This window comes from Microcaecilia unicolor, chromosome 2, assembly GCF_901765095.1.
Source record: "Microcaecilia unicolor chromosome 2, aMicUni1.1, whole genome shotgun sequence".
NCBI lineage: Eukaryota > Metazoa > Chordata > Amphibia > Gymnophiona > Siphonopidae > Microcaecilia > Microcaecilia unicolor.
The window spans coordinates 323465959-323488273 of NC_044032.1; the positions used below are offsets into that span (position 1 = coordinate 323465959).

Consider the following 22315-nt stretch of genomic DNA (forward strand, 5'->3'; position numbering starts at 1 on the left):
TTTCCGACGGCAACTCCCATCCTGTTGGGATTAAAAGAAACAAACAACTGGGCAGACTGTCGATAGGGCTTCGTCCGCTCCACGTAAATGGCCAATGCTCTCTTACAGTCCAAGGTGTGCAACTTGTCCTCACCAGGGCTGGTATGTGGACGGGAAAAAAATGTTGGCAAGACAATTGACTGGTTCAGATGGAACTCCGACACCACCTTCGGCAAAAACTTAGGGTGAGTGCGGAGGACTATTGTGGTGAAATTTGATATACGGTGCATGTAAGGGCTTGGAGCTCACTGACTCTGCAAGCTGAAGTAACAGCCACCAAGAAAATGACCTTCCAGGTCAAATACTTCAGATGACAGGAATTCAGTGGCTCAAAAGGAGCTTTCACCAGCTGGGTGAGAACGACGTTGAGATTCCATGACACTGGTGGAGGTTTGATTGGGGGCTTTGACAAAAACAAACCTCTCATGAAACGAACTAAAGGCTGTCCAGAGATAGGCTGACCTTCTACACGTTGATGGTAAGCACTGATTGCACTAAGATGAACCCTCATGGAGTTGGATTGAGACCGGACTCTGATAAGTGTAGAAGGTATTCAAGCAGGGTCCGTGTAGGACAAGAAGAGGGATCTAGGGCTCTGCTGTCACACCAGACGGCAAACCTCCTCCACTTGAAAGAATAACACTTTTTCGTGGAATCTTTCCTGGAAGCAAGCAAGACTCGGGAGACACCCTCTGAACGACCCAAGGAAGCAACTTCTAAGCTCTCAGCATCCAGGCCATGAGAGCCAGAGACTGGAGGTTGGGATGTAGAAGCGACCCCACGTTCTGTGTGATGAGGGTTGGAAAACACTGTAATCTCCACGGATCTTCGGAGGACAACTCCAGAAGAAGAGGGAACCAGACTTGACGGGGCCAAAAAGGTGCAATCAGAATCATGGTTCCACAATCTTGCTTGAGTTTCAGTCTTCCCTACTAGAGGTATGGGAGGATACACATACAGAAGGCCTGTCCCCCAATGAAGGAGAAAAGCATCCGACGCTAGTCTGTCGTGGGCCTGAAGTCTGGAACAGAATTGAGGGACTTTGTAGTTTGTCTGAGCAGCACAAAGATCCACCAAGGGGGTGCCCCACACCCGGAAGATTTTCTGGACAACGTCCATGTTCAGTGACCACTCGTGAGGTTGCATGATCCTGCTCAACCTGTCGGCCAGATTGTTTTTGACGCCTGCCATATACGTGGCTTGGAGAAGCATGCCATGATGGTGCGCCCAAAGCCACATCCTGACGGCTTCCCGACCCAGAGGGCAAGATCCGGTGCTCCCCTGCTTGTTGGTGTAATACATTGCAACCTGGTTGTCTGTCTGAATTGAAATGATTTGATTGGACAACCGATCTCTGAAAGCCTTGAGAGCGTTCCAGATCGCCCGTAATTCCAGGAGGTTGATCTGAAGATCTTTTCCTGAAAGGACCAAGCTCCTTGAGTGTGAAGTCCATCTACATGAGCTCCCCACCCCAGGAGGGATGCATACATCAGAACGTTTTGTGACTAAGGAATTTGGAATGGGCGTCCCAAGGTCAAATTGGATCGAATGGTCCACCACTGAAGGGATCTGCAAAACACGGTGGATTACATCCTCTAGATCCCCTGTGGCTTGACACCGCTGAGAAGCTAGGGTCCATTGAGCTGATCTCATATGTAGACGTGCCATGGGAGTTACATGAACTGTGGAGGCCATGTGTCCTAAGAGTCTCAACATCTGCCGAGCTGTGATCTGTTGAGACACTCGAGCCATGGACAAGAGGGCCAGGAGATTGTCTGCCCTTGCCTGGGGAAGATAAGCTCGAGACATCCGCGTGTCCAACAGATCTTGGGATAATTGATTACAAACCCCAGTAGATCCAGCAGTCGAATAGTCATCCTCATGGACTGTAGAGCCCCTGCCTCCAAGGTGCTCTTCACCAGCCAATCGTCGAGATAAGGGAGCACATGCACTCCCAGTCTGCGTAGCGATGCTGCGACCACAGCCAGACACTTTGTGAAGACTCTGGGTGCAGATGCGAGGCCAAAGGGCAGTACACAGTACCGAAAGTGCTAAGTTCCCAACCGAAATCGAAGATACTTCCTGTGAGCTGGGAGTATCGAGATGGGAGTATAGGCATCCTTTAACTCCAAAGAGCATAGCCAATCGTTTTCCTGAATCATGGGAAGTAGTGTGCCCAGGGAAACCATCCTGAACTTTTCTCGGAGAAGGAATTGGTTCAGGGCCCTTAGGTCTAGGATGGGACGCTTCCCTCGTTTTCTTTTGCACAAGGAAGTACCTGGAATAGAATCCCAGCCCTTCTTCCCCTGGTGGAACGGGTTCGACCCCATTGGCCTTTAGAAGGGCGGAGAGTTCCTCTGCAAGTACCTGCTTGTGCTGGGAGCTGAAGGACTGAGCTCCCGGTGGGCAATTTGGAGGTTTGGATACCAGATTGACAGTGTATCCTATCTGGTCTATTTGAAGAACCCACCTGTGGGAGGTTATAAGAGGCCACCTTTGGTGAAAAAATATCAACCCCCCCCCCCCCCAACAGGCAAGCCATCCGGCACGGACACTTTTTCGGAGGCTATGCTGCACTGGAGCCAGTCAAAACCTCGTCCTTTGCTTTTGCTGGGGAGCCCTAGGGGCCTCAGGTGCACAGCGTTGATGGGAATGTGCATGCTGGGGCTGAACCAGCTGCCGAGAAGCAGAATTGTAACTATGCCTATTATAGGAAAAGGGAGCACTCCTCTTCCCTCCAAAAAACCTCCTAGAAGAGGAGGCAGTAGCAGAAGATGTCCGGTGGGAGAGAGAAGGCAGTAGCAGAAGATGTCCGGCGGGAGAGAGAATCCATGATGCTTTTTTATCTGATCGACCATGTCCTCTACTTTTTCACCAAAAAGATTATCCCCCCAGCAAGGAACATCCGCCATTCGCTGCTGGGTCTTCTGGTCCAGGTCAGAGACACGCAGCCATGAGAGTCTGTGCATTACTATATCTTGAGCAGCTACTTGGGATGCCACATCAAAAGTGTCGTAAAACCCCTGGCCAGGAATTTGCGACACGCCTTCTGCTGCCTGACCACCTGGTGAAAAGGTTCAGCAAGCTCCGGAGGAAGTACTTCAACTAAACTGGACAGTTGCCTCACCGAGTTCCGTAAGTAGATGCTCGTGTAGAGCTGGTACGTCTGGATCTTGGCAGCGAGCATAGCAGCCTGATACGTTCTCCTCCCAAAAGAATCCAAGGTCCTAGACTCTCTGCCTGGGGGCACCGAGGCATAGTCTGTAGTACTCTTGGCTCTTCTGAGAGCAGAGTCCACCACCATGGAATCGTGAGGAAGTTGGGCCTTCACCATTACAGGCTCTCCATGGACTCTGTACTGGGACTCGGATTTTGGGGGGGCAACTGGATTACATAGAGGGCACGACCAATTTCGCATAAGCACTTCCCTCAGTGTATTATGCAAGGGGGCCATAGCAACCGTAGCAGGCAGAGAAGGATAGTCCAAGACCTCGAGCATCTCGGCCCTGGGCTCATCCACAACCTCCATAGGGAATGGAATGTCCTTAGACATTTCCCGAACAAAAGATGAAAAAGAGAGACTCTCACGTGGAGACATTCTACTTTCAATTGGCGGAGTAGGATCAGAGGGAACCCTACATGACTCTTCCTCCGAAAAGTATCCGGGTTCTTCCTCCTCTTCCCACGAGCACTCCTCATCGGTGTCGGAAAAAAGCTCCCTAAGAGCTGCCCGAACCTGAGCCTGTCTTGATGTCGAGGATCGACGACCTCGTGGGGGGTGTCGAGAAGTCGACCCCTGCCTAGACTCCGGAGAAGCTTCCTCCACCGATGTCGAGGGAGAATAGACCTGGGTGGCAGCCGACGCTGGTACCGCAAGCAGCACCGAAGACGGGGACCACCTCACAGGCAATGGCCCAGATGGCGCTTCCGCAGTCGGTACGGAAGGCGCAAGCACCCCCGACACCGAGACAGATTGGTGCAGCAAGCATTCCAGGAGCTCTGGAAGAAGGGCTCGGATGCGCTCATCGAGAGCTTCCATCGGAAAAGGCTGGGGGGTGGGCCGGTGGAGGAGTCAGTTTGCAGAATCTGAGGGGGCTCGAGAGCCGGTACCAGGCTGCCAGATGACCGACGCATCGGCACCTCCTGAATGGAGGGTGAGCGGTCCTCCCGGCGCCGACGCTTCTGGGGTGCCGACTCCCTCGGCTCCCCGGAGCTCTCAGTACCGTGCATGGAAGGAGATCGATGACAGTGCTTCTTCGTCTTCGCTCTACGCCCGTCATCGAGACTCCTCGGTACCGAAGAGGAGGACATGGAATCCTCACGCCTCCTCGGTCCTGGGGGGCCTGCATAACAGTAGGCCTCGAGACAGGTGGAGACCCGCTCGATGCCTCGCTGCTCCCAGCGCATTGTGGTCTTTTGGCAGCCATTACCTGAACTCCCGATGTCGATGCTTCCCTCGACGCCTACGCTGATGCCGCCGACCTCAGTACCGATGTCGATGCCGACGTCGAAGGACCAGACCGATCTGGAAAAAGTTTCTCACGCTAAGCCTCTCGAGCCACCTGGGTCCGCTTTTTCATCAACTTACACAGCAGACAGTGGAGACACCAGGCATGGGGGTCGTAATTGAAATGGTCCAGGGTTGCACCGAGTGCAACGCTTGAAGCCGCTGGGTGTCCTCGATGACATGGAGGGATAAACGGCGGTCGCGAAATGGTGCCAAGAAGAAAGGGGAACAAAAAGGGGAAAATAGCCCGGCCGAGAAGCCTAAAGGACAGCCGTGTCGAAAAAAATAAGAAAACTTTAAAGAGGAAGAAAAACCTAAAAAATTAAAGGAAAAAAATGATTTTTTTTTTTAAATATTTGACAACTGGGACAAAGAAAACAAAAGAAGAAGAAGAAAAATAAAGCGATAAATGCCAAAACACAGTTCTCCTGAGCCGAGAAAGAACGAGGCGAAAAACAACTTTCCTCAATCGCGGATAAAGAAGAACTGGTTAAGGCACGCTCACGTCGCAGGCAGGAAGCCTTCGCACATGCGCAGTGCGTTCAGTCCATGTGACTGCGCATTCTGGAGAGTTCTTTTTGTTTTCAAGGATCCAGTCTCCTGGGCCGTCGCAGTCGACGACCCATACGTAAGAATATTGAGCCTGCTTGTCCTCGGAGAATGCGGGCTTCAGGAATTACCTCAGTATAGGGAGAAATCTTGCTGGTTTTATTTACTTTTTTTGTTTGTTTTGAACTGTAGACTTTAGACCCAACCAGCACTGAAGGGTCCCCTGCAAAGGGAAGGAAACAGAGGCACATTGCGGCCACCTCACCCCACCCAAACTCAGGAGGCGAATGATAAAGAGGGGAAAGGACCTGGCCTCCTGGGTTTAACACTCCCAGGGCAGGAGACAACCCCAAACAGCTAAACAGTGTTGAAGACAAAATGCACCTAGAGGGAGAGGGTTGAACTAAATTTTTATGTGTTTTGTTTTTTTAAGACATAGGGAAAAAGGACCCCTTAATATTCCTACCCCCCTCCTCCAACCAGGCCTACAGACTAACTCCAGTCTGCATAGGCTTACCACATCCTCCATCTAGTGGAAACTGAGAAATACTGACTTTTTAGGTACTACACAGGGCCTTTATAGGCTCACTCAGAAGTCAGAGGTTCTCAGTCTCCACCTGCTCAAAAGTATGTGACTGGAGAAAAAGAAACACTAAGAAACAGGGATATAAGCCTCGATGAGACAAAGAGAAATCCTTCCTCAAATTCAGAAAGGCACTTCTACTGTAGGCGAACAAGGGCAACCCTAAACACCTTTATTTATTTTTTTAGTATTATACAAAAAAATGTCACAATTCCAGTCCTGGCCTCACTCACATCCAGCACAGGAAAAAGGTTTCAAGATCCCAAAACTGCACAGAATGTGATGCATCAGAAATTTTGTCAGAAAAGGTAGCCCTACAACCACCTCAGGTGTGCGGGCATAGCATTTACTTAAGGCCAGAGCTTCGGCCTATGTTATAAGACACTGTCCTTGTTTTCAAAGCATCCCCTAAAGCACAAGCTCCCTCAGAACTAAAGTTTGCATCTGCAGCGTCAGAACAACAGAGATATTTTCCCTAGACAGGACATGCAGTCCAAGCACCGAGCCCTGTCAGCTTCAGTTATGCTGCTGAAGATAATATCCATCCAAGAAGATCTAAGGCTTAATTAGCTGAGATCCCTTGGGAACAGCTATAGCAAGCCCGCTGAGTAGATGGCATAAAAAAAACTCTGGTCTGACACAAAGAGCACCACTAAGGAACATAACCTGTTCTACTTACAGTAAAACCCAGCCTCAATTCAAAACCCAGGCAGATATGAAATTCCTGACTGGCTTGAAAATCAGAAAAACTGAAGAAAACAATATCTAGCACGTGCAATCTGTGACTCATGGAACAAAAAAAAAATTACCTTCCTTAATTAGGCAGTAGCCAAAACCAATGCCTGCTGCACAAACAGGAGTGAGGGAAGATGCTCCCCTAATAAGGCAAAATGTTGAGCAGGTTAACTGCCATAAACACCAGCAAACAAGTTGCTGTTCACAAACTCCATCTGGGTCTTCTTGCTGAAGCACCAAAAGTTGGCTTAAGACCCAAGGTCCCTCAGGAAGCTACAGTAGAAAATTCACCCCTGAACTGCACTTTAACCCCGCTTACAAATAGTACTGCCAGGTCTGCTAGACATTTCCTGTACTCTAGAACATAAATCACCTGTATCTTTGTGGAAAAAAATTCTACCTTAAAAATATATTTAATATAAGCTAGAATCTTTTACTAATGACTGCATACATATGGTTTATACACTCTGGGATAGTCTCCTTCACTTCTTGACCATCAGGTTGTCTATTATATACTGGAGTCATAAATTGCTCCCAAGTTAAGATACAAATGACTTACAATGTTTTCCTTTCCTAAAGGTCTCTAGTTAAATAACAGTATACCCTGGTATTTCATAGAAGGTAGAATTTGTTTCCACATCTTAACATGAATAGCACTGCAGGAGGGAAGAATAACTTACAGCTGGGATATAGCTCAGAGTCTCACTCATTCTAAAGCACAGCTCAGGCCTTAAAAGGCACTTTTTCCAGTAAACTGGACCAGAAGCAGTATGATTAACCTGTCTTCTGCTGGAGAGAAAGAAATACTGAGTATCTAAGGCTGCACGGTGGTCTTATGGGGCAAATCACACACTTATTTTACTTCTCTATCTCCATCTGCTAGTTGACGGATGTAACACAAATTCTGAACTGGTCTGGTGATAACACTAAGAAATAAACATTACACAAGCAGCAAAATGTTTTCAAAGATAAGGAGGTTCTAGAACAAAAGGTTAAAGTGTGTAGCACAATGGACAGACTCAGGAATACAGGAACGTTTCTTCAGAGAAGGGTAGCGAGTACATAAAAGTAAGAAGCTGAAAACAGAAAGCATGGTATAAGCACAAAAGAATTCATGAAGTTAAAGCTGAAAATCAAGTGGGGCCTGTGGTAACAGGAAGAAAAGGGCAAACTGGATGGATGGTATCTTCATGTCTGGCATCTTCTGAGGCCTATTTATTAAACCTGCATATTTATTAAAGCTGCAATAGGGGTTCACTTAACACGAGCTCATTAACCTCCATTATTTGCTGCTTTAACAGCTAAAAAAAACAAGGAAGAGAATTGACAGGAACTGTACTTTACTACTAGATGGAGATAGTTAGCGTACATTAACTCTTAATGTGGAAGATATAATGCAGTTAAAAGCCACCTAAACAGATGTAACTAACTATATTGAAATACAAGAAGTGGAAGGACAGTGGTCCAGACTGAAAGAAGCTATAAATAGGGCCACGAACCTTTATGTAAGGAAAGTAAATAAAAGCAAGAGAAAAAGGAAACCGATATGGTTCTCCAAGCAAGTGGCTGAGAAAATAAAGGCTAAAGAGTTGGCATTCCAGAAATACATAAAAACTCATGAAAAGGGACACGAGGAGGAATACCGGATGAAACTGAAAGAAGCCACGAGAGAGATACGACTGGCGAAAGCGCAAACGGAAGAACAAATGGCTAGAAATGTAAGGAGGGGTGGCAAAATTTTCTTCAGGTATATTAGTGAAAGGAGAATGACTAAAAAGGGAATTGTGAGACTAAAAGATACTGCGAACCGCTATGTGGATAATGATGAAGAAAAAGCAAATTTGCTAAATAGATACTTCTGTTCTGTTTTCACAGAAGAAAATCCTGGAGAAGGACCGCGATGGACTGCAAAAGTACAAATGAGATTGAAGTGGATAGAGCACCGTTCACGGAAGAGAGTGTGTATGAACAACTTGAAAAGCTAAAGGTGGACAAAGCCATGGGACCGGATGGGATCCACCCTAGGATATTGAGGGAGCTCAGAGAGGTTCTGGCGGGTCCTCTTAAAGATTTGTTTAATAAATCCTTGGAGACGGGAGAGGTTCCGAGGGATTGGAGATCGGCGGATGTGGTCCCTCTTCACAAAAGTGGTGATAGGGAAGAAGCTGGAAACTACAGGCCGGTAAGCCTCACTTCGGTTATTGGAAAAGTAATGGAAGCGATGCTGAAGGAAAGGATAGTGAATTTCCTGGAAGCCAATAAGTTGCAAGATCCGAGACAACATGGATTTACCAAAGGGAAATCGTGCCAAACAAACCTCATTGAGTTCTTTGATTGGGTGACAGGAGAATTGAATCAGGGACGAGCTATGGACGTAATCTACTTAGATTTCAGCAAAGCTTTTGACACGGTTCCCCACAGGAGGCTCTTAAATAAACTGGATGGGCTGAAGATAGGACCCGAAGTGGTGAACTGGATTAGGAACTGGTTGACGGACAGAAGCCAGAGGGTGGTGGTGAATGGAATTCGCTCGGAGGAGCGAAAGGTAAGTAGTGGAGTGCCTCAAGGATCGGTGCTGGGGCCGATTCTGTTCAATATATTTGTGAGTGACATTGCCGAAGGGTTAGAAGGTAAAGTTTGCCTATTTGCGGATGATACTAAGATCTGTAACAGAGTGGACACCCCGGAGGGAGTGGAAAACATGAAAAAGGACATACGGAAGCTAGAAGAATGGTCTAAGGTTTGGCAATTAAAATTCAATGCAAAGAAATGCAAAGTGATGCACTTAGGAAGTAGAAATCCACGGGAGACGTATGTGTTAGGCGGGGAGAGTCTGATAGGTACGGACGGAGAGAGGGATCTTGGGGTGATAGTATCTGAGGATTTGAAGGCGACGAAACAGTGTGACAAGGCGGTGGCCGTAGCTAGAAGGTTGTTAGGCTGTATAAAGAGAGGTGTGACCAGCAGAAGAAAGGGGGTGTTGATGCCCCTGTGTAAGTCGTTGGTGAGGCCCCACCTGGAGTATTGTGTTCAGTTTTGGAGGCCGTATCTTGTTAAGGATGTAAAAAGAATTGAAGCGGTGCAAAGAAAAGCTACGAGAATGGTATGGGATTTGCGTTACAAGACGTATGAGGAGAGACTTGCTGAACTAAACATGTATACTCTGGAGGAAAGGAGAAACAGGGGTGATATGATACAGACGTTCAAATATTTGAAAGGTATTAATCCGCAAACGAACCTTTTCCGGAGATGGGAAGGTGGTAGAACGAGAGGACATGAAATGAGATTGAAGGGGGGCAGACTCAAGAAAAATGTCAGGAAGTATTTTTTCATGGAGAGAGTAGTGGATGCTTGGAATGCCCTCCCGCGGGAGGTGGTGGAAATGAAAATGGTAATGGAATTCAAACATGCGTGGGATAAGCATAAAGGAATCCTTTGCCGAAGGAATGGATCCTCAGGAGCTTAGTCAAGATCGGGAGGCGGGGCTGGTGGTTGGGAGGCGGGGATAGGGCTGGGCAAACTTATACGGTCTGTACCAGAGACGGTGGTGGGAAGCGGGACTGGTGGTTGGAAGGCGGGGATAGTGCTGGACAGACTTGTACGGTCTGTGCCAGAGCCGGTGGTTGGGAGGCAGGGCTGGTGGTGGGGAGGTGAGGATAGTGCTGGGCAGACTTATACGGTCTGTGCCTGTGCCAGAGCCGGTGGTTGGGAGGTGGGGTTGGTGGTTGGGAGGCGGGGATAGTGCGGGGCAGACTTATACGGTCTGTGCCCTGAAGAGCACAGGTACAAATCAAAGTAGGGTATACACAAAAAGCAGCAAATATGAGTTATCTTGTTGGGCAGACTGGATGGACCGTGCAGGTCTTTTTCTGCCGTCATCTACTATGTTACTATGTTACTATGTATTATCTGCATGCAGTTAACATGCATTCAAAACAAACAAACAAAAAAAAGCACTCTGTATTAACTGTTAGTGTTTTTACCCCATTCAGTTAACAGAGGTTTTATAGTTACCATACATTCATTTTGGCAATTAAGGAACATCACTTTACTAAACAGGCGCTTCTGTAACTAAGAACTTTCCCTTCACCAAAGAATTAGAGACACACTATCCATACCTGTCTCTGAGCAGACAGTGCTAACTGCAAAATATTCTCCATCCCCTCTCCAGGTGACTCGAGGTCTGTGATCATCCCAAGGTAAAGCAGGCTGCACCCCCTAGAAAGACAGAGAACAGAAGTCATTGGAACATAATCTGTAATATCTATAATATCCTAGTCCCCTATCACCACATCCTGGTGACATGAGGATGTAGAGGATAAATCTAATTTGAAAAAAGAAATTGAGTACTCCCCTTTAAACATTCTTCAGGAAAACTAGAATTTTACAGAACAAAGGGGATAATAATGGCTCCATAAACAGTTTTTCTATAAACTGAATAAAATAACCACCCCTGATATTTAAACACCGCAGTCAAAATAGGATCCAAACCTAGAACAAGGCATTTCATTATTCTGTGCCAACTAATACAGGACAGAGTTAGCTGCTGGAAATTGTCCGGGTACAGCAAAATAGCTGTCCTAATGTATCCTGAAGAAGGAGAAAAACTGCACCGGCGAGTATTTATTTGCTGTGAAATTGTGTTCCAACTTAGGAAAAGGTAGACTTGGTGGTAAATATATACTTTTGAGCGCCGTCTTTTAAGTTACTCTAATTATTTAACAAAGATAATTTACAGCAGTGGTTCCCAAACCTGTCCTGGGGGACCACCAGCCAGTTGGGGTTTCAGGATATCCCTAACATAGTGTACTTTGCACTGAAAATACACAAAAGTCTACAACAGCCCCCTGGGCGCCCGATTGTTTCTAGTAAAGGGGCATAATTTGAACCCCTTTCACAGTTTTTAGACTTTCATTTGCGTCCTTGTCTTAAAAACATTAGGTCCTATGTCAGAGATTCAAGTCATTTACTTGAGGTATTGAAAAATTATGAAAGTCAGTTGAATCAGGAAATAACGCTTGTGACTATTGATGTGGTATCGTTGTATACAAATATACCACAGAGAGAGGCTATGTTGATGATAGAACGTTTATTAAATACATTACAGTTGTCACATCAGAAAATAGTGTTGTTAAATCAGATGGCCCAAATGGTAATTTCACATAATTTTTTCAAGTTCGGGGAGAAGTATTTCCTACAAATAAGGGGGGTCGCCATGGGGGCAACAGTTGCCCCCACAGTGGCGTGCCTTTAGATGGCTCAATTTCAGGAACATTGGATTTATGGCTCCCCGTTCTTTGATAAAAGTCGTAGGCTGGCTAAGGTATATAGATGATGTGTTGTTGATTTGGCGGGGTGACAGGCGCCAATTAGATCAGTTTCTGACATATTTGAATTTACAGGTCATCAATATTAAGTTTGAGAATCATATAGGTGGTACATCGGCTAACTTTTTAGATGTTCATATTGAGCTGAGTCAGGGAACTTTCGTCACGCAGTAGTTTTGCAAAGTAACAGATCGTAATGCGGTATTGCATTACCGCAGTCATCATCCAAAACGGTTAAAAAATAGTATACCTACAGGCCAGTTTCTGCGTATTCGCAGGTTGTGCTCCGTGCGTAGCACATATCAAGAACAGGCTGAATATATGATGCAATGTTTTAGGCAAAGGGGGTATCCACGAAAAGTTGTTCATAAGGCAGCCAAGCAGGCATTTAATGCACAGCGGGAGTGGCTGCCAAGTTCTAATAAGCAGCAACAACCCCATAGGCTTACTTGCATCTTACCCTACACAAATAAGTGCATGGCAGTAGAAAATATTATTAAAAGATTATAGCCGATGGTCACAGTACATCAGGAGTTTCAGGATATTCCTAGGTTTACATATACACGAGGACGCAATATGGGAGAACTTATGTCTCATTATAAAACAATGGAGGGAGAGTCACTAGAAGATTTGACCCCAGGGCATACTACCTGTGGGGGGGGGGGGGTGTATATTGTAAATATGCGCTACAAGTCACGCAATTGGTTATTCCTTATTCAGAAGGGCATATATTTAAATTGCGTACACATACTGATTGTGATACTAGGCAGTGTGTATATGGTATTTGTTGTCCATGTGGACTATGGATTGCCCAACATTTAAGTAATATTCGGCTAGGTAAACAGGAGACACCATTAGTTGCACATTGGGGCAGGGCAGGACATATACTGGAGGATTTACGATTTGTAGTATTGATTAGGGTATTGAGCAGGAGGCCTAGGTGGGAACATTGCACGGCAGTTGCTATGGCAGGAGCAGAGAACTATATTTATGTGGAATACAGTTGAGCCATCGGGTTTAAACAAAGAGGTCGAATGGTTGAGTGTATGAATAGGGCAGAGTTTGGGCAGTATTAATAGGAGGGAGAGACCAGGCTCCACTGCGCATGTGCCGGCATTTTTTCGCTGGGCGCGTGAGGTGGTGGAAGGTGGAATACCTTACCATCCTGCATCCTTGAGTAGTTTATGGCTACTAATTGTGAGTATTATAGTGACTTTGTATGTAGTAGATGTGGCACATCACTAAGCACCACCATACTTGTTGGTTTTTATAGGACCCGACTCCTGATGACGCTGTTAGCGAAACGCAGACTGTGTTGAGTCTGGGGTGTTATGTTTGAGGGGATGTGGAATGAATCAAGTAGCTGAGAACTTTAATATTGGGATATGCTACTCGTTCAAACATTCAACAAGCCTTAGTGAGCGGTGCAGCAAAGATCATCATCATACCGCACTGAGAAATGATGAATTTGGACATGCCACGTGTTTAAACTATCAACAGTCCTTAAGGAGTGGCGTAGCAAAGAACACTGTTATACAGCGCAGCGTGGTATAAAGAAGTGTGTGATTTTTGAAGAAATACATCATGTGAGTAACCACTATTTGGTGGAGTGCTACTGGATCTGTACAAAATGAATTTTGAAGATATGATGAGAATGGAGGGTGATCATGGACTGTAAAAGCATTTGCACATTATTGGATGGTACGGGTAGTTAGGATTGATGTGTATTAGTGAGTTCTTGCTGAGTATTTGTATTGAATTAGTTCAGGTTGTATGGTGAGCGAGTGTGGATGTGGAGATTAAGTTATTAAAAGATGATTAAGCATATAATTTTTGTATAAGAAATTTGCATAATAAAAGGTTTTGAGCATAACTGTTTATATGGTTGATATTAACAAATATGCATGAGACAGATTTGCATGCCTGCCACCTCCATAATATCCAAATCGGTCTCATGCAATTCAGAAGCCTATGGGGGGGGAGGGGGCTTGATATCCTTGTGGAAGGGAAAATTAGGTTCTTACCGTGATAATTTTCTTTCCTTTAGTCATAGCAGATGCAGCCATTACAGATGGGTTGTGTCCATCAACCAGCAGAGGGAGATAGAGAGCACACATTTTTCAGTGCCTCATACCAGCTTGCTCCACTGCCTCTCCATCAGTAATTGAAGCTTCCAAAGCAGTATGGCAAACCGCAATGGGAATAACATGAGCTTTCCTCACAGCGAATGATGGCCCTACAACAAAGGGCATTAACTCAGAATGGAGGGAATGAAACATCCTCCCGGAGGGCATAAACTCATCCTCCACTGAGACATAACTGGAGGGAATAAACTCATCCTCCAAAACATGAAACTGGAGGGAATTAAGTCATCCTCCTTTAATTGAACAAGAATCCTGAAGACTGTTTTCCGACTTTCTCCCAAGGACGGAATCTCCAGGAAACATGAACAGAACCTGAAATAGATTTACAGCAGATAGCAATCAGACAGGGAGGGATCATGGCTGCATCTGTTATGACTAAAGGAAAAACAATTATCATGGTAAGAACCTAATTTTCCCTTCATTGTCATCAAGCAGATGCAGCCATTACAGATGGGATGTATCAAAGCAATCCCTAGCTAGGGCGGGAACAAGCCACACCACGCGCCATCACTTGTGCTCCAAAATGTGCGTCCCTCCTGGCAGCCACATCCAGCCTGTAATGTCGGGCAAAAGAGAGCTTAGAAGCCCATGTTGCTGCACTACAAATCTCTTGAAGAGAGAGTGCTCCAATTTCAGCCCAAGAAGAGGAAATTCCTCTAGTGGAATGCGCCTTAAAGGCATCAAGTGGAGGCCGGCCGGCCGGCAAGCAAATAAGCTGAAAAGATAGATTCTTTAAGCCAGCGGGCAATAGTGGCTTTAGACGCTGGAGACCATCTACGAGGCCCTGATAGCAAAACAAACAGATGATCAGAGGTCCTGAAAGAGTTAGTAACTCGCAGATACTGCAGCAGAGTCCTGAGCACGTCCAACAGGTGCAATTGCCCAAAAGAGTTTGGAAACTCCTCCTCTACAAAGGAGGGCAAGAAAATAGGTTGGTTTAGGTGAAACGCTGAAACCACCTTAGGCAAGAAGGAAGGCACAGTCCGAACCGTGACCCCGGACTCCGAAAACTGCAGAAAAGGGTCTCTACAGGACAGCGCCTGGAGCTCTGACACCCGTCTCGCCGAAGTAATGTCCTCTAAAAAGACGGCCTTCAGTGTCAAATCTTTCTCTGAAGCACGCCGAAGCGGTTCAAAGGGAGCACCCTGAAGGGCTTTCAGCACTAGCCCCAGGTTCCACGCTGGACAAGGTGCACGCACGGGAGGACGGAGCCGAAGCACCCCTCTAACAAACCGTGCCACATCTGGATGAGCAGCTAAAGACACGCCTTCAACTTTGCCACGCAGGGAGGCCAACGCTGCCACTTGCACCCGCAGGGAATTATAGGCCAAGCCTTTTTGTACACCATCCTGCAAAAAGTCCAGAATCGGCGAGACAGGAGCCTGCAGGGGTGTGATCTCTTTAGAAGCACACCAGACTTCAAACTGGCGCCAAATCCTGGCATAAGCCACGGAAGTTGAACGCTTGCGGGCTTGCAGGAGAGTGGTAATTACTTTATTGGAATAGCCTATGTCTCTCAATTGCGCCCTCTCAATCGCCAGGCCATAAGACCAAATCGGCCGGCGTCCTCCATGGTCACCAGACCCTGTGACAACAGGTTGGGAACTAGAGGTAACTGAAGGGGATCCTCTACGAGCATCTGTCTGAGGTCCGCATACCAAGGCCTCCTGGGCCAATCCGGGACGACGAGAACCACTTCTCCTGGATGCAGCCGAATCCGCAGAAGCACTCGCCCTATCAAGGGCCACGGAGGGAACACATACAGTAGGCCCGGAGGCCAGGGTTGAGCCAAGGCATCCAACCCCGCCGAACGAGGATCTCTCCGTCTGCTGAAGAAGCACGGGACTTTGGCATTGGAGCTTGTCGCCATTAGATCCATCACGGGCCTGCCCTACTTGGCACATATCTGCAGGAATACTTCGTCTGCAAGTTCCCACTCCGCTGGATCGATCTGATGCCTGCTTAGATAATCGGCTTGCACGTTGCTCTGACCTGCAATGTGAGCTGCCGACAGAAACTGTAGATGCAGCTCAGCTCAGTGGCAAATTTGTTCGGCCTGCGCGGCTAGAGCTCTGCAATGAGTGCCACCTTGTCGATTTATGTAGGCCACTGTTGTCGTGTTGTCCGACATCACTCTGACAGCCAATCCTTCCAGGGTCACTTGAAAGGCCAGAAGCACCTGAAACACCGCTTTCAACTCTAGGCGGTTGATGGACCACTCCGACTCCTCGGGTGTCCATAGATCCTGGGCATGCTTCCCCTTGTAATGTGTGCCCCAGCCTTTCAGGCTGGCATCTGTCACCACTAGGCACCAATCGGGGAGCGCCAGTGGCATTCCTCGCCGCAGCATGCTGTCTGAAAGCCACCACTCCATGCTGAGTCGGGCCGCAGGGAGCCAAGAGAGTCTGCACTGATAATCCTGAGATACTGGAGACCATCTTTGGAGTAGAGCATACTGTAGAGGTCTCAGTTGTGCTCTTGCCCAGGGCACCAGTTCCATGGTGGCCATCATCGATCCAAGCAGCTGGACAATGTCCCAAGCTCGCGGGCGGGGCATCCTCAGGAGCAGACGGACCTGATTCTGAAGCTTGCACCGCCTTTGCTCGGGTAGGCACACATACCCCGAGGCTGTGTCAAACCTGGCCCCCAAATATTCTAGAGACTGTGAGGGGGTCAGGTGACTTTTGGCCAAATTGACAACCCAGCCCAGAGATTGAAGTACTGAGACCACTCTGGCTGTGACATACTGACTCTCTGCAGCAGAGTTTGCTCGAATGAGCCAGTCGTCCAGGTACGGGTGAACCCGAATACCCTCTCGCCTTAGAAAGGCAGCTACTACCACCATAACCTTCGAAAAGGTGCGGGGAGCTGTGGCGAGGCCAAAAGGCAAGCCCCGGTACTGGAACTGCTTTCCCATCACCGCAAACCTCAGAAACTTCTGGTGCGGGGGCCAAATTGGAATGTGCAAGTAAGCTTCTTTCAGGTCCAGAGACGTGAGAAACTCTCCTGGCTGTACCGCCGCAATGACGGAGCGCAGGGTTTCCATGTGAAAATGCCGCACTCTCAGGGACTTGTTTAATTCTTTTAAGTCCAGAATAGGGCGAAAAGACCCTCCTTTTCGAGGCACCACAAAGTAGATGGAGTAGCGGCCACAGCCGTGTTCGGCGGGAGGTACCGGGGACAAGGCCCCTATCTGAATCAGCACTCTCTGAAGGGGAATGAGCCCTTCTGCGCTTCATATTCTGCCAATTATCAGGGAATAACGCCTCAGAGGGCATACCCAGGCTAGAATCCACCGGGGGGGGGGGGGGCATTAGAAGAGGCCCGTGCCGGGCTTTGTGGGAGAGCTCTTTTAAGCATGTATGCTTTATGCATTAATAAGACAAAATCAGGGGAGAAAAATACACCCTGGGCACCCGGATCTCTGCCGAGGCTAGTAGCTCTCATATCAGCCTCACTCCGAGGCCTCCCCCCGGGCTCAGGACTCTCCGTCTCAGCAGAGGTCGCGCCATGTGGTAAATTCAAAATGGCGTCCGCTGCCAGCTCAGAGCGCGAAGAATCGTTGCTCGCCATGCTCGGGCCGGCTCTAACGTCTGTACAGCACGATTTACAGAGCCCCGCTGCTGATCTGCGCTTGCCACACTTGGAACAGCGCTTTACATTCTCTGCAGCCATCACCGAAAACGGCGGTAAAATTCAAAATGGCGGTTCGCGCCAAAATCGCCCGATCGCGGGCCCACCCCGGAGGAGTCAGAAAACACTCTTACCTCACTGGACCGAGTATAACAGCTCCGGTCCCACAGAAAAAGGCAAGGAAAAACCTCTGTTCCTTTTTTTTTTTTTTTTTTTTAACGCTGTGAGGAAAGCAGAGGTAAATAGAACTCCGGAGGCTCAGGTGAGTGGGAAAGGCAGGGAAAGGGCGAACCTATGTGCCTTTAAAGTGAAGCTGCTATAGCCTCCAATACCCCGGCTAACAACTGGCAAGCCAGGAGCCACCTCCAGGCAGATTTTTGATGGAGCTCGAAGATGCTACAACCACTCTGCTAGGGGAGATAGAGATTACTGAAGGAGATGCAGTGGAGCAAGCTGGTATGAGGCACTGAAAAAAGTGTGCTCTCTATCTCCCTCTGCTGGTTGATGGACACAACCCATCTGTAATGGCTGCATCTGCTTGATGACAAGGAATAGGGGTTTCTCAACCCAGTCCTTAGGATACACCTAGCCAGTCAGGTTTTCAGGAAACCTACAATGAATATGCATAAGATAGATCTATCTCCATGGTATGCAAATTTATCTCATGTATATATTCATTGTGGGTTTCCTAAAAACCTGACTGGCGAGGCATGTTCTGAAGACTGGTTTGAGAACCCCTGTTCTACAATCAAGCCCCCTCCCCCACCCACACAACAGGCTTCTGCTTTTTTCTTTCTTTGGCTGAAGAATTTGCTCATCTTGGAGTTTCACTAAGCCAATATGAGGTCCACTCAAGGAGATACCAACACTTGAACCCTAGTACTGCCACAGCCACTTCTTCCAGTCCTCATACTTCAGTGTTCCAAGTGTGGTTGGCTCAGAAAATTTATCTGACCAATAATAGTGTCAGTCATGAGTGCTGCTGCCAGGTTCTGCAGGGGAACTCTATCCCAGACCAAATCTGACACGTACCAGGGAACCGGAGGGATACTACTTTCTCAGGTTAATTCCCATCAGCAATTGTATTATCTTGCCTGTAACCACCTAGATTACTTCAGGATTGCTAGAGTGTAAAATAGCCGACTGTGGCCCTTGGTCCCGTTGGTACTCCACCAGGACCAATGTCACCACTTAGGCTGAGAGAGGGACTGTGGTCAGGGGCAGCTGATCAAGTTTACCTCATAGTGCAAAATACCAAGAAGGGAGACTCCTGATCTATCCCCTGCCAGACACAATTGTGAAAGTCACCTGCTCAGGCTTCTTCCCATCTCCTTAGGGAAAAATAAAGCAGCCTTGTGACACTGGGCTAATGAAGTCATCCTGAAAGGAGTATGAAATGGGAAAGAGACATATGGGTCTGAGCCCATGGTACAACATACAAATCCACTGTCCTGGAGCCTAGGACCTGAAGAAGGACCATTCTCAAGGAGAATGTAGAAAGGGAAGATCTGGGCACTGGGAGTGAGGTCTTGAGTCCCTGGTGTCCAAAGGCCACAAGACGACATTTTTTGTAGCAGACAAGAGGGCTCTCCTATGTTCCAGAAACTAGGAAAGCCAAGATTGTTTTTCATGATAAGCAGCAGCCCAGGGGTTCAACGTCTACAGAACCCTGGCTATTATCAGTTCTCCTGTGCTGACTCAGTCCTAAATATCAAGACATCTGAATTCAGTACCCCTTGACCAAGAGTATAATGCTGTCAGTCAGGGATCCAGGACACAATATCAGGTAATATCTGGTGGTAAACCGAAAAGGAAATGTACTTATGTATCTGTGTGGGAAAACTACACAACAAGAGGTCTGCCATTCTGCATGGTAACACAAAGAACAGGTAGACTCAGAGCCCACTTTTGAGTCCAAACCTTGTGGCTCATCAACAACCTAGCACTGTCCCTTCAAGGTGAGGGGAAGCCCCCTGAGGAACTTCAAACACACAGTGATAAGACTTCACATGTTTTTATGAATGAGCACAGCTAGAACAAAGCAGTCTGTAACAAGGGGTCCACACTAGTTCTGTCCAAGACTAACACTGAGAAGTGAGGAAGCTGCTGGAATAGTAGTGCTTGGCCTCTGAATCTGGACCAGAAATGGCCAGCACTGAGAGGAGGGGCTGATGTGAAGGACCTCCCATAAGTACTTCAAGCCAGTCTCTGTATTTTGGTCCCTAAAGATCCAGGACAAGACCGTTAACTCTTGCAGGGAATGAAACTGTACACGTTTGAGATTGCTGTGCCTACCACTCTACACAGAAACTCCCAAGAAACATGGCCAAAACACTGTGGCCCTGTCTTGAACTAGTCCTGACCAGGCAATATAGAGGATCCAAGCAAAGGAGATTCTAGCATCACTTAGTACATAAGTACATAAGTACATAAGTAGTGCCATACTGGGAAAGACCAAAGGTCCATCTAGCCCAGCATCCTGTCACCGGCAGTGGCCAATCCAGGTCAAGGGCACCTGGCACGCTCCCCAAACGTAAAACATTCCAGACAAGTTGTACCTAAAAATGAGGAATTTTTCCAGTCCATTTAATAGCGGTCTATGGACTTGTCCTTTAGGAATCTATCTAACCCCTTTTTAAACTCCGTCAAGCTAACCGCCCGTACCACGTTCTCCGGCAATGAATTCCAGTGTCTAATTACACGTTGGGTGAAGAAAAATTTTCTCCGATTCGTTTTAAATTTACCACACTGTAGCTTCAACTCATGCCCTCTAGTCCTAGTATTTTTGGATAGCGTGAACAGTCGCTTCACATCCACCCGATCCATTCCACTCATTATTTTATACACTTCTATCATATCTCCCCTCAGCCGTCTCTTCTCCAAGCTGAAAAGCCCTAGCCTTCTCAGCCTCTCTTCATAGGAAAGTCGTCCCATCCCCACTATCATTTTCGTCGCCCTTCGCTGTACCTTTTCCAATTCTACTATATCTTTTTTGAGATACGGAGACCAGTACTGAACACAATACTCCAGGTGCGGTCGCACCATGGAGCGATACAACGGCATTATAACATCCGCACACCTGGACTCCATACCCTTCTTAATAACACCCAACATTCTATTCGCTTTCCTAGCCGCAGCAGCACACTGAGCAGAAGGTTTCAGCGTATCATCGACGACGACACCCAGATCCCTTTCTTGATCCGTAACTCCTAACGCGGAACCTTGCAAGACGTAGCTATAATTCGGGTTCCTCTTACCCACATGCATCACTTTGCACTTGTCAACATTGAACTTCATCTGCCACTTGCACGCCCATTCTCCCAGTCTCGCAAGGTCCTCCTGTAATCGTTCACATTCCTCCTGCGACTTGACGACCCTGAATAATTTTGTGTCATCGGCGAATTTAATTACCTCACTAGTTATTCCCATCTCTAGGTCATTTATAAATACATTAAAAAGCAACGGACCCAGCACAGACCCCTGCGGGACCCCACTAACTACCCTCCTCCACTGAGAATACTGGCCACGCAATCCTACTCTCTGCTTCCTATCTTTCAACCAGTTCTTAATCCATAATAATACCCTACCTCCGATTCCATGACTCTGCAATTTCTTCAGGAGTCTTTCGTGCGGCACTTTGTCAAACGCCTTCTGAAATCCAGATATACAATATCAACCGGCTCCCCATTGTCCACATGTTTGCTTACCCCCTCAAAAAAATGCATTAGATTGGTGAGGCAAGACTTCCCTTCACTAAATCCGTGCTGACTTTGTCTCATCAGTCCATGTTTTTGTATATGCTCTGCAATTTTATTCTTAATAATAGCCTCCACCATCTTGCCCGGCACCGACGTCAGACTCACCGGTCTATAATTTCCCGGATCTCCTCTGGAACCCTTCTTAAAAATCGGAGTAACATTGGCTACCCTCCAGTCTTCCGGTATTACACTCGATTTTAGGGACAGATTGCATATTTCTAACAGTAGCTCCGCAAGTTCATTTTTTAGTTCTATTATGCAAGACTCTCCAGCTGTTAGGTCCCACATAGGGATGTTCAAGACCTCTCTCCTCTGTTACCTGAAAGAAGGTCACAATGGTCCCAACCAGGGCATGCTGGACCTAACTCAGGAGGACTGGAGCCAATAAAGCTGCCTGGAATGAGAGACTATAGAAAAGAGAAAGAATGTTTGATCAGAGACTCAAATCTTTCTACCATGCAAATCCCTGAATGTTGTGCTTCCATTTAATTATGGTTTTATATAAGGACAACCATTCTGAGTGACCCAGTACCTTATGTTTATGTTTCTTCACCATGAAGAAAATATAAAACCCTTGTCCTTGGCCACTTTAAAGCTAGAATTAGATATCACAGCCTGAGGAGATCCCATCTCCAGCTGTCAGATATATCAGGATACCCTTGGATGGGGAAAATGGAGAGGCCCTATGACGACAACAGGATCCTCTTACAGGTCTCATCACCCATTTGAGAGCCACCTAGAGATCAAGCCTTAGAAAATAAGGGTCACCAGCTTCTCTCTCTAAACAACCTTTCCACAGAGGTAGTATCCCTTTTTGAGGAGGCAATCTCCTTTTCTTGCCCCAGTCAGTGGAATGATCTAGCACCCCAAATACTACCAAAGTCAACCTGGAGTTCCTTCCACCCAGGGACACAGATTAGGGCTCGGAGGTACTCAAAACAGAAACCAATGGTGTTGCTGAAGCCAAGTCACCTTGGATTCTTTTTTTCCATTATTCTTAGATTGCAGACTTTTTTATTTAAATATATCTTTATTGAATC

General features: G+C 47.2%; 1 protein-coding gene across 1 annotated transcript in view; it reads right to left on the reverse strand.

The window, feature by feature from the left end:
- ELP1 (elongator complex protein 1) overlaps positions 1–22315 on the reverse strand; it is a 1128708-nt gene that overhangs the window by 923778 nt on the left and 182615 nt on the right. Inside the window, 1 exon segment of the mRNA XM_030194341.1 lies at positions 10532–10631. Within this exon segment, the coding sequence (XP_030050201.1) occupies positions 10532–10631 (100 nt within the window).